This window comes from Rutilus rutilus (genome assembly GCF_951802725.1).
Source record: "Rutilus rutilus genome assembly, chromosome: 19".
In the NCBI taxonomy this organism is placed as follows: Eukaryota; Metazoa; Chordata; class Actinopteri; order Cypriniformes; family Leuciscidae; genus Rutilus; species Rutilus rutilus.
In genome coordinates, this window is record NC_140232.1 from 23,018,968 (window position 1) to 23,031,462 (window position 12,495).

Sequence of the window (12,495 nt, forward strand, 5' to 3'; positions counted from 1 at the left end):
GTTCTACGTCAGTTTGTTGTGATTGGAACGACTTGAAGGTCTGGTAGTGTGAGATCATCAGTTGTTTAGTGATGCCCAACAAGTCGGCAAGTGTATGATGTCTAGTGTTTTAAAATACCGATTTTAAAAGTCGTGTAGTGTATTCCAGGCTTAAGACTGCAAGTTTGTTCAATCTATTCAACTTCACGAAATGAAGGAAAATGTAACTGCCAAAAAAAACAAAAAAAAACATTGCATTTGCTTTATTGTGAACTCTGCCCTCAGAAAGAGGAAGAATTTGCAAGGTCCAAAAAAAAAAAAAGATACATTTTGCACAAAGAAAAAAGCCTGTTTTTAGGACAATTAAGATTTTAAGAATTATTTTCATGATAACTAAGTATATTTCTCTCCACAAATCCCATGATTATTACTTCAATTATAAAAAATTACATATTTATTATTTTACCACCTCTAATATTTAAAAATGCCCAGACAACATAATTTTCATTACCTTTCTAAATCTGGACGCATTAAAGAAATGTCCTAAAAGCAGGCTTTATATTATTTGTGTAAAATATATAAATTGCCCTTTCAAGCTTTGAGATTGAACTTTGCGCATGTATCCAGATGCTAGTAGTGTTAAAAAGAGTTTTGCCACTTCAGTAAATAATCCGAGAAACAAAGAAACCGCACAGAAGTTAATAACTGCAAACATTTCTCTCACAATATACAGTATATCTTGGCATAGGGAGTCTCAAGTGACCACAAGAGGCCAGAACCACAGACACAAACAATAGTTATCTAAACTATATGCGCCAACAACTAAAATATAAAAAATGCCCAAAATATACATATATTGTACATACACATGATGTGTAGATTGTATATCTATACAAAAATGTCATCGGTTTAGGTTTCCACCTTACGTACACACTCAAGATATGACACTACGGGAGTTTATGTCAGTTTGCATTCGCGTTTCCCTTTTGATGAGAGAAAAGGGACACAACTGGGCCAAATTGAGCTTAACACTAAGACCAAAGCTGAGTGCCCACATCAATGAACAACCTACAAACTACACAGAGATGACAGTTAAATCCATTCCACATATAGAGAAGAGTCCTAATTTTGGCTCAGCTTGTTGCAAATAGTCCACAGAACAACACAGAAACACAAACACCCAGATGTAAATGAGCAAAATACTAAGAAGAAATGGCATGTTATCAATTGCATCGTTTGGATCTCTCTCTCTCTCTCTCAAAAAAGTATAGCTGTAATGAAACGGAAATAAAAACAGAGCGAAGCAATCCAAAGAACCCAATTAATGTAGAATGTCGTTAACTCATGACACAAAGCAGATAAAATGGCCTACAGGGACACGAAAGATTCAAACTCTGGGTAAACCAGGAGGACTGGAGAGGTATGCGAAGAGAATATTCGAGATTTTAGGAGTGAAATATATTCCTGCTGTTTTCTCAGTGCAGCCGCACTAGTCTTCGAACACCTATGGCAAGTTCACGGAGTCAACTTTAAACCACACTCAAGTACTTATAATTGGGAACAAACATTTCATGTCAATAAATATACCCAAAAACTGCGAAAAATTCATTTAACAAAGTCAAGGAACAGTGCATGCCACAGGACGACGAGCAAATCTGGCTGGAGGAGCGAGGGAACGAGTGGAAGGCAAGATCGGAGGTCAAAGGCAACAAAGAGATCAGGGTAAACGACAGGATCTTTTTTATCTTTTTTTCTTAAGCTCGTTTTTTTTAAGGTGAGGCGGATGTGTGCCACTCTTGTGTGGGTGATGGAAGTGGTGCGTGAATAAGGGACAGGATAGGCTAAAGAATTCAGCTCCATCGCTGGCTTTCCTCCCTCTCGAAAACAGGCTTTTTTTTTGTTGTAGTTGAAGGATACTTTCCATTCATTTTTTCCCCTCGGCTAGATGGCACAGAGTGGCGAGAGACAAGCCACGGGGTGGAGGTGATGAGGGTGAGGCTTTTAGTTGAAGCCGGTGTCAGTGTGGTAAGTAGAATGGTAACCGTCGGACGTTAGCTGGGTGGTTTCTGTGGCAGACGAGGGCTGCAACACAATAGGCTCACCTCCACCTGCCTCTGTGGAAACATTTCAAAAGGGAAAAAATGGTTTAAACACAAAGAGTCTTCAGGACAATAGGAATAGCTGTTTACATGCTGCATGTTACGGGGGTATAACACACATGAACAAACCTAACCTCTCTCATCGGACTGCAGTTGGGCCTCTAAGTCCTCGGGGGAGACATAGAACTCCTGTTCCTGTCCTTCAGGTGGCCGTGGTTTACACTTCCCACAGCAGCAGTTACAACAACAGCACAGGCAACAGCAGAAGTAGCAGCCTGTGGCCAGGCCGCAGAAAACAAACAGAGCCTGTAGGGGGAGACAGAGAGCAACACAATAAATTAGAGTGAATTGCACTACCATTCTTTTCTGAAAGAATTTGATACTTTTATTTAGCAAGGATGCATTAAATTGACCAAAAGCGACAGTAAAGACATTTATAATGTTGCAAAAGATTTCTATTTCAAATAAATGCTGTTCTGTTTAACTTTTTATTCATCGAAGAATGCTGATTAAAAAAACAGCTGTCATCACAGGAATAAATTACATTTTAAAATATATAAAAACAGCTATTTTCAATTTTAATAGTGTTTTACATTATAAATAATGTTTGTACAGTATTTTATATAAAATGAATGCATCCTTAGAGAGAGTGTTCACACAGAATGCGTTTTTCCACTCCACTGCGCCACTTTTCCATTGTTTTTCAATGTAAACACGAGCTAGACGGACGTCTTTGACCGATGCGCTCGTGTCTTTTGCAGCGTCTTGCGCATGACACAGCATAAAAGTTCAACTTTTAAAAAACGCATCTGTAGACCTTGCGCTTTTTTCCATTCCACTGACCTGCATCTTGTGTTTTTAACAGCAAAAACGTGTTCTGTGTGAACCGGCCCTTAGTGAGCATAAGAGACTTCTTTCAAAAACATCCGAAAACCTGACCCCAAACTTTTGAAGGTTAATGTCTGTTTCTATACTGCACTGCTGATGATGATGTCATTATATGTTTTCATTGAAATGCCACTCGGAGTCTTACCTTGGCCCACCAGCTGGACAGAACAAAGTAAGTGTTGACATTCTCTTCTCCAAACTGTTCAGCCACATAAAGTCCCAGAGAGCCATACTTGTCATAGATGTTTCTCTTTGTTGGGTCGTTAAGGATGGCATGGGCATTGTTTATCTCTTTAAACTTATCGGATGCCTCAGGGTTATCAGGATTCTTGTCAGGGTGATATTTCAATGCCAGTTTTCTTTAAAAGATAAAAAAAAAAAAAAAGGGAAGGACAACAAACTACATTAAATGCATTCAGATTTCGGTATTTGGACATAATGAAAAACATTTTCTTTTATTTGTATCAATATAACAGACTTGAATGTAGTTCAACAGACCTGACATTAATTATATAAATAAATAAATGAGAATAAATAAATGAGAACAACTTAATTTATTCTTTGTCCCTTATAAGTGAAGCAATGTTTACGAAGTAGAAATAAAGTTAATAGTTAACTTTTTAACTTTTTTTTTTTCTGTGTTATAAATTGCTATTGAGAATCATGAAATATCATTGCTGCACAATACAGTGATAGCAATGCTGTGATATTTCTGGTATAGGTTAATGTACCATGAAAATCTCACACTGTGATATCTCTTTAAAAACACTTCATAATGAGATCCATTATTTTCGTATAGTCCTAAAGTAAGCTAAAACTGTGCGTGGGAAACAGTCCCTGAATGCACTTAGTTTTATTGAGCTGCAGGGTTCCACATTGCTGTGTGCTGCATTTAGCCGATGAACATCTGATGAAAACCACGGCCAGTAAAAGTGAGAAAAAGCAGAACAGAAGGGGGATGCTGAGGAAGGGCCGGAGCTTCTCACAGGTCACTCACCTGTATGACTTCTTGATGTCATCGACAGTGGCCACTTTTTCAACACCCAGAACATGATAGAGTGATTCTCCAGAGGTGGAGAGAGTGCGCTGCCTCTGCTGGTCAGCCATGGTGTATCAGGTCCTCAACAATCTGAACACACACACAAACACACTTTGCTGGATGATATTACAACAAACTCTTAAAAGGACACTGACCTAATTCCAAAAGACCTTCATCATAATCATTGCCATAAATCAAAAATAATGATGGATCCTCATGATTTGCTTAGGTCATCTACTGATTTTTTCTTGCACTCTCCCTCTCTCTTCATCAGGCCTTTTTTTTTTTTGTCAGTCAACATAAATTTGCTTAAGTTCCCTTTATTTATTATACAATCCATATTCTAGTGTGAGTAATTTACCATTCAGTGTGACATGCAATATGTTTCATGTAGTTTGGTCAATCTGGGGTCTAACTGAAATCAAATGGCATGGCATATATAGACAAAACCCGCCCTTCACTACAAAAAGTCCCTTGTTCCAAGTATTAGAGAGCGGTTCTGCTTTAAACAAGATGGTGTTGTTAAATCACAGTAGTGATAGTAGATTAGGCTGCTTCAACCACTAACATGTCTACTCTTCTACACAGATATCGCCTTTTCACATTAGGCAAAATGTCAGAAAACACTAAATCTGGAAAATCACAGTGGCATTTAAGATTACTTTTTTAACATTATGTCATGAATATGTTTAATATGTAACATATATATCTAAAAGTATTATTGTAAATGAACTATATTTTCAATATATTATATACAATATATATATATATATATATATATATATATATATACACACACACACACACACACACAATATATAGAGTGAGAGAAAGAGAGAATAACTAAATTATATATATATATATATATATAATTTAGTTATTCTCTTTCTCTCACTCTATATTCTGTGTGTGTATATATATATATATATATATAATTTTGTTACACACTCTCTCTCATATATATATTATACTTAATAATAACATACAATATATTGAATAATTTTGATTGCAATATATATATATATATATATATATATATATATATATATATATACACACATACACACTCACCTAAAGGATTATTAGGAACACCTGTTCAATTTCTCATTAATGCAATTATCTAATCAACCAATCACATGGCAGTTGCTTCAATGCATTTTGGGGTGTGGTCCTGGTCAAGACAATCTCCTGAACTCCAAACTGAATGTCAGAATGGGAAAGAAAGGTGATTTAAGCAATTTTGAGCGTGGCATGGTTGTTGGTGCCAGACGGGCCGGTCTGAGTATTTCACAATCTGCTCAGTTACTGGGATTTTCACGCACAACCATTTCTAGGGTTTACAAAGAATGGTGTGAAAAGGGAAAAACATCCAGTATACGGCAGTCCTGTGGGCAAAAATGCCTTGTTGATGCTAGAGGTCAGAGGAGAATGGGCCGACTGATTCAAGCTGATAGAAGAGCAACTTTGACTGAAATAACCACTCGTTACAACCGAGGTATGCAGCAAAGCATTTGTGAAGCCACAACACGCACAACCTTGAGGCGGATGGGCTACAACAGCAGAAGACCCCACCGGGTACCACTCATCTCCACTACAAATAGGAAAAAGAGGCTACAATTTGCACGAGCTCACCAAAATTGGACAGTTGAAGACTGGAAAAATGTTGCCTGGTCTGATGAGTCTCGATTTCTGTTGAGACATTCAGATGGTAGAGTCAGAATTTGGGGTAAACAGAATGAGAACATGGATCCATCATGCCTTGTTACCACTGTGCAGGCTGGTGGTGGTGGTGTAATGGTGTGGGGGATGTTTTCTTGGCACACTTTAGGCCCCTTAGTGCCAATTGGGCATCGTTTAAATGCCACGGCCTACCTGAGCATTGTTTCTGACCATGTCCATCCCTTTATGACCACCATGTACCCATCCTCTGATGGCTACTTCCAGCAGGATAATGCACCATGTCACAAAGCTCGAATCATTTCAAATTGGTTTCTTGAACATGACAATGAGTTCACTGTACTAAAATGGCCCCCACAGTCAACAGATCTCAACCCAATAGAGCATCTTTGGGATGTGGTGGAAAGGGAGCTTCGTGCCCTGTGCATCCCACAAATCTCCATCAACTGCAAGATGCTATCCTATCAATATGGGACAACATTTCTAAAGAATGCTTTCAGCACCTTGTTGAATCAATGCCACGTAGAATTAAGGCAGTTCTGAAGGCGAAAGGGGGTCAAACACAGTATTAGTATGGTGTTCCTAATAATCCTTTAGGTGAGTGTATATATATATATATATATATGTGTGTATAGACATTTTGCAGCAATTTTGAGAACAATTTAAAAAATAAAATAAAATAAAATAAAATAAAAAGGTTCAAAGGTATCAAAGTTTTCCACAAAGACTCCCTGAATAAGGCTTATTGGCTGCAACGTGCAGGTGTGCCGTTGCTTGTCATCTGTTTTTAAAATACCTGTCAACATTTGGGTACCAAAAGGGGGGGTTTCAGTTCAACCACATGCGGTTTCATGTCATCTATACATTACACACCCCATCGCCAAATCATAGAAAAATTCAGTTAAGACAGTTGTATTCATCTTAACAATACACAACAAATCAATATACAGAAAAACAGATTTCTAAAATAAGGTATAGGCCACAAATCTGTGAGTAGGCTACAGTTTTCAAAACTGAACAGGTGGTGATGTGTAATATTCAGTTACTGTAAGAAACTGTTCCAGCGGGTGGAGTTTACGGGTACTGAATATTACACATCACCTGTAGCCTTACTACCTGCGCAGATATCGACGGCACAACTGGGTTGTAGGTTGCCAGGTTGAGCTCACAAATGGGTTGAAATTTGTATGATGTGTTGCGCGAGTAGGATGGGTTTCATACAAGATCTGGCAACTGGACAACCTTGGAATAATATATTGATGTGATTATTCATATAACGACGTTTGGGCCATACAAATAACGGGAGTTTCACGGGAGAAATAACAAAACCGGAGGGGGACGGGAGATGGGTGTGAAATACGGGAGACTCCCGGGGAAAACGGGAGTGTTGATTGACAGGTATGAATCTAAGCCAAGAAAGAATAAAGGCATTTTATATTTTTCTAGAAACTAATTACTCGAGTGCCTAGGATTGTTTTTTCTTATGTATCAGAAAGTTTATCAGTAGCCTACACATTTGAGTGATTCTCAGAATGCTGATGAGAAATAAAATAAATAAATAAATAAAATAAAATAAAATAAAATAGGCTCTAAACATTCCCCCAAAAGTCTAATTATTTACAACTTCCAATAAATGCTGCCTGTAAGTGCTTAGAAGCTTCTATTACCTCTCTACTACAATCTTGGTCCATTCCTCGATAGAAAAAGTTTCCAGATCATTGATAACCTTTGGTTTTCACATTACCACTGCTTTCTTCAAATTCCAGCAAATATTTTCAATCACTGAAAAAAATTATTCGTTGAATTTAATCAATTTTAGTTCAACTTAATGCATTTGTTTAAATGTAGCTAAAATCAATTGTGTGCAACCACTTACCATACATTTTTTTATTAAATTCAACGCATAATTTTTTTCAGTGATGGGATTTAAATCTGAAGACTGTACAGGCCAGGCCAATCAAGAACATTCTACGACTGATGCCTGAACCAAGCTTCAGTAGATTTGGATGTATACTTTGGGATGAGTGTCCAGCAGGAAAGTCCATTCAGATCATCAAGCTTCAGTCTCTGCACCGAAGGCATCACCATCTTTGCCAAAATGGCTTGATACTTCAAAGAATTCATGATGTCCTTCATAAAGTCAAGATTTCCACTTCCTGCAACAGCAAAGCACCCCCACAACAAGACTGGAGCACCTTCACGTTTGGCCATGAAGATGGTGTTCTTTTTTCACCAGACATACCGCTGATCCATGGGTCCAAAAAGTCCCAGTTTGGTCACATGACTCCATAAAAGTCTATCAAAATTAATTTTAGCAATTCAAGTGAGCCTTTTGTGTTTTTCTTCTCTATAGCTTTTGTGAGAGCTCTTTTGAATTGATCATCTTTGCTACTCAACTTTAGCACATCATGCATGGGCTAAATGTATGTGTAACAGCACACGCTAATTCAGTTGTGTTATAGATTTTCCAAAGGCTTAATTGTGTTTTAACACAATTTTGTACCATACCATACTAATAAGTGACTTCAAAACAGCAGCGGTGAATAGGGGTTGAATAATTATGATATAGCTTTATTAGGGAAAAAAAATCCTGTAACTCAAAAGCATTTCATTATATATTGACATTATCACTTAATTTGCCACTAAACATTTATAGATGCTTTTTTTTCTAACACTATCTTTAGAAAAGTTCATGTTTGTAAATTATTATATATCTATATATCTATATATATATATATATCTATATATATATATATATATATATATATATATATATATTATTTTGCTTGATATGTGTGCATGTAAACTGGCTGTATATTCATTTGCTGTAACACTGAAAATAATAACGAAAATGGATTTTTGATGTCACAAAGTTGGAATACTCTCAAACAGACCAGACATACTGGAGTGAGGTTCTCTTTCATAACAGACATTTGTGTAAACATAAGTCAGACTGCAACTGAATTTGACAGATCTATGATTTGAGAAGAAAATATTTAATTATATTAATATTCCAAGTTTTTCCCACTTCCAAGTGCTTTGTTGTTTAAATAAAACCACCCAACAAAATCTCAGACGTCTGTTTAATAACCCTTGGAGTTGCTAAATATGTACTGATTATAAACGTGCCTTTAAAACCTCAGAGGACAGAAAAAAACGCATTATCAGATGAACAGCCTGCAGAGAGAACATTTCCAATATTCTCCAGATCATAGTTTGAGGTTTCAACACTAAAACCACTCAAGATAATTGGTAGTTTAAATGGATTTCAAATCAATACTTCAACTTCGAGAAAAATACAGAGCAGCTGGGTCTTTTAAAGACGGCATAAAGGTTTTAACAGGGGCTGAACAACAAAGAACATCATGCTGCTTGTTTTTCTATGATGTCAATAGCATGATGTTCAGGCTATTGACACAAGAACAGATAACACAAGAACAATATCACAAAGATGTTTCTAATGACAACTTTAGCTCAATTGCACAAAAATACAGTGATTTTTAACTAATCCTATTCCTGACCTTTACTACTGTAATGTTGACATAACTAGCCCTCTCTACTAGTGATCAGAAGTATTACTCATGATTCACTAGCTGACTCACACTTTTCCTGTCAGCTGATTCTCTCATGTTGGTCCCGAGAAATTGATACCACAGGATATCACAGGGTTCAGTTTCCAGCAGATGTCATATTCACAACCAAGCAGAGTGATGACAGATTTTCATAAGTGTTGCCCTGTGAATCAGTCAAATCCATATTTTCATGTGTAGACTGTAGATTTCAGGCTTACTATGGTGAACTAAAGCACATGAAATACAAAGACTGACATGGTTTCATGCCGGTGGGAGAATAAAGCAAGCGTTAATCTGTCTCTCCGTGTGATTGCTTGTCTCATCATGTCTGGAAAGGCCTGGGTTTGTGTCCAATCAATCTTGAGCTTTCCTCAGCTGACTGTAGTATCTCAGATAGTTTACTCAGCACTGCAAGACTCCAAAAATTGAGGCAAGCATTCAGAGCTCCCGAGTGGGACGACCCCTCACAAGACCACAGTTGTGCACATTGTTGTAAGTCAGATTAGTTAGAAATCAAAGAGAAAAGTCTGCAAAGATTTCTAATGAATAGGCCTACCATAGTGGTATGCAAATAAGGTATCTTATAGTCATAGGATGCTCATTGTAGGTTGTGTTTAATTCAGATGTTAATGATAAGCATCTGATAAAATTATGATAAAATTACATAGTGACAAACAAAAGTTATGTGTCATAGACGCACATTTTCCAGAAGCATCATGAGGTTTCAGGAGCTGAAGTAAGGGCCTGGCTGCATTCAGCATCGTCCACTGAAACTTTCAGGCAGACCCACCCATGATGCCTAACAATGGTGCAGGATAGTGGTTTATCCTGGCACGTCTTCTTTTTCATGCGCCTTCATAACCTTTAATCAAAATAACTTCTCCTCCCTCTTGCAATCACACCTCTTGTCTGATGACGTATTTACTGGTGCGAGGGCGGGACAACCTGTCACTCACATGACATCACAGCAATAGCAAACCCACAACTATCCAAATATTCAATCAATTCCCAATGGACAAAATCAAGTGCCGTCCTACATTTACACTCATTCGAGAAGCCGTTTCACTGGCTATAGAGTGGTGCAGGTATGATATCACTTTATAGGCCAAAACGCAGAAGTGCGTTAGTTAGCATTTTAGCACTTACGGTTCCATCGTCCCGAAGTCATTGGGTTTTTTGAATGGGGTTTTGGTTAAATGGCTGAAATAAGGACTGTGGTGAACACAAGCTTTCACTTTCATGTTTTATTCTACGCCATAAAATATATAAATATTAGCCCACTCGTGATTTTTTTTTAAGCTGTTACGTGTCTTGAAAAAAGCAGTTGCTAACAAGTGGCTAAATGGGACTACACTTGAGATTAAACGTCATCACGCCGAAAAGGTAAGCTCAGTCCGCTTTTACAGCCTCATTATGCTCATAATTGTGCTCTTACAAACTATTCTAACTCAAACGTTCTGGGAAAATGTTTTTAGATAAAAAACTGAAAGAGTTGTTGGAAGCTTAGTGGTGGTGACGTTGAATTCGTGGGACCGTGGTGCAGTTCGTTTATAGCCTACCTTTAGCTTTTTACTTCTGGCGACTGCATTCAAGCTTCAAAAATCATAAAAGTTGTGTTCATCTGAGATAATTATCTTGATTGACAAAACGTGCAAGTATCAAACTTTTGTTGATCACAGAGATGGTTTTTAGCAATAATCCAAAAGCCTATGGTAAAATCGTATTGGGGTGATCCTCGAGAGAATCAGTGTGATGCTAACTGCAGGTTGGCCTACAAAGTGACGTCATACTTGCACCACGCAATTAACGTTTCATTTCATGCCGACTTTAACAGAAAACCGGAACTGTGTTCTGTGCACTGAAGGCTCGTGATACTTACATCTGAATCTTATAAATGTGTAGTTAAGTAGTATTTTATAAAATAATTAAATTTATCAATTAATTATGTTACCACTATTTTTTTATTTATTTTTTTACAATTTCTATTAGGGCTAATTATTCGACAGCATTTATTCCGCATCCAAAAGTCTTTGAAACGTCATTGAAATGGGCGCACATACCTTTTGAAGGAATTACAAGTTATTTCTGGTTTAATAAGTTTAAAAATCTGTTATTTTTAAAGTCAAGTTTTATTTACTGTTAAAATTTGAAATTATTTTATCATTTGGCAATATATATTAAATGCGATGCGAACTGCATTTCTGTTTCCCCCCGCCCCAGAAGTACTTAAAGAAAGGTTAATAAGGAATCGTAATCGAAATCAGAATCGCAGCACGATTCCCATTCCTGCCGATTACAGATCCACACGTAACTGCGCTAGTCGGTCTGCGTGAAAGAAATGTCGCACTACTGTCCGCGTCACGGAATCTCAATTCAAATATGATGTCAACAAGAGAAAATACACAAATTATTCATTCATTCACAATATAAAGATGAGGGGCGATTTACTGATGTGAATCTAAGCAACAATCGGCAATGAGATCATTTTTATGCTCTACAAAATGCTGAAAATCTACTGTGTTAATAGATTACTGAAATGGATTACTTAAACAAACGGAAATGATTTACAGTTAATCTCAGACTTGCTTCGCTTCTTCATCACCAGGAAAGGTCCCGGTGATTTGTTTGCTTTGCGCTCCAGCATCCATATTATCTGGCCTGTTAGCTCGCGCTCCCGTTAGACCACATAAAACCAATTCACCCAAGCCCACTGATAAATCAAGGAAGCAGGTAAAATGTGTTTTTTCTTAAGGCGTAATGAGGTTTCAACGCATGCATCGCTTACCGCTTTGTCGGCCCCGGCGTCGTGATTTAATTTCAGTGCGTTTAAGAAACCGTTGTTAAATGTGTGGTTGCATCCCCGGGAACCGCGCGATCACGTAAGTGTACCAGATGCAGCAGATCTCGCTCGGCTCCGCCCACCCGTGACATCACCACAACGACGTGCGCATGGTGCGCATCTCCCCCTGTAGAACTAGGCCCGTTTCATTAGAAGAAAGGGGTCTTACGCTGTCATGGAGAGGGTATGGCTTAAAAGTCAAAACAGTAACCCTGATATTTCCTAATGTAATGTGTGTTTACGAATGAATACAGATAACTATTTTTTGCTACTGTGTGTAATGATCCTACACTTGTGATTTTCATGAATCATTCGGTTTATTTGTCCTCTGTCGCCACCTTCTGTTGAATGAGAGAACTTGCATAGAATCATTTGTACACTAGTGCTCGTTGATCACGGAAC

At 37.6% G+C, this 12,495-nt stretch overlaps 1 protein-coding gene across 2 annotated transcripts; it reads right to left on the reverse strand.

The window, feature by feature from the left end:
* Positions 1 to 1,735: 1,735 nt before the first annotated feature.
* Positions 1,736 to 12,416, reverse strand: dnajc5aa (DnaJ (Hsp40) homolog, subfamily C, member 5aa). 2 transcript variants are annotated; one of them, XM_084389575.1, is made up of 5 exons: positions 12,040 to 12,416; positions 3,964 to 4,095; positions 3,112 to 3,325; positions 2,213 to 2,384; positions 1,736 to 2,093 (listed from the first exon to the last, which is right to left on the reverse strand). In XM_084389575.1, exons 2-5 carry the CDS (start codon positions 4,071 to 4,073, stop codon positions 1,981 to 1,983), a joined length of 609 nt encoding a protein of 202 aa, XP_084245701.1. In that variant the 5' UTR covers positions 4,074 to 4,095; positions 12,040 to 12,416; the 3' UTR covers positions 1,736 to 1,980. The 2 variants fall into 2 exon arrangements, with proteins under 2 accessions (XP_084245701.1, XP_084245702.1); XM_084389576.1 differs by having other exon boundaries at positions 1,751 to 2,093; positions 2,198 to 2,384; positions 12,040 to 12,215.
* Between the last annotated feature and the right edge of the window lie 79 nt (positions 12,417 to 12,495).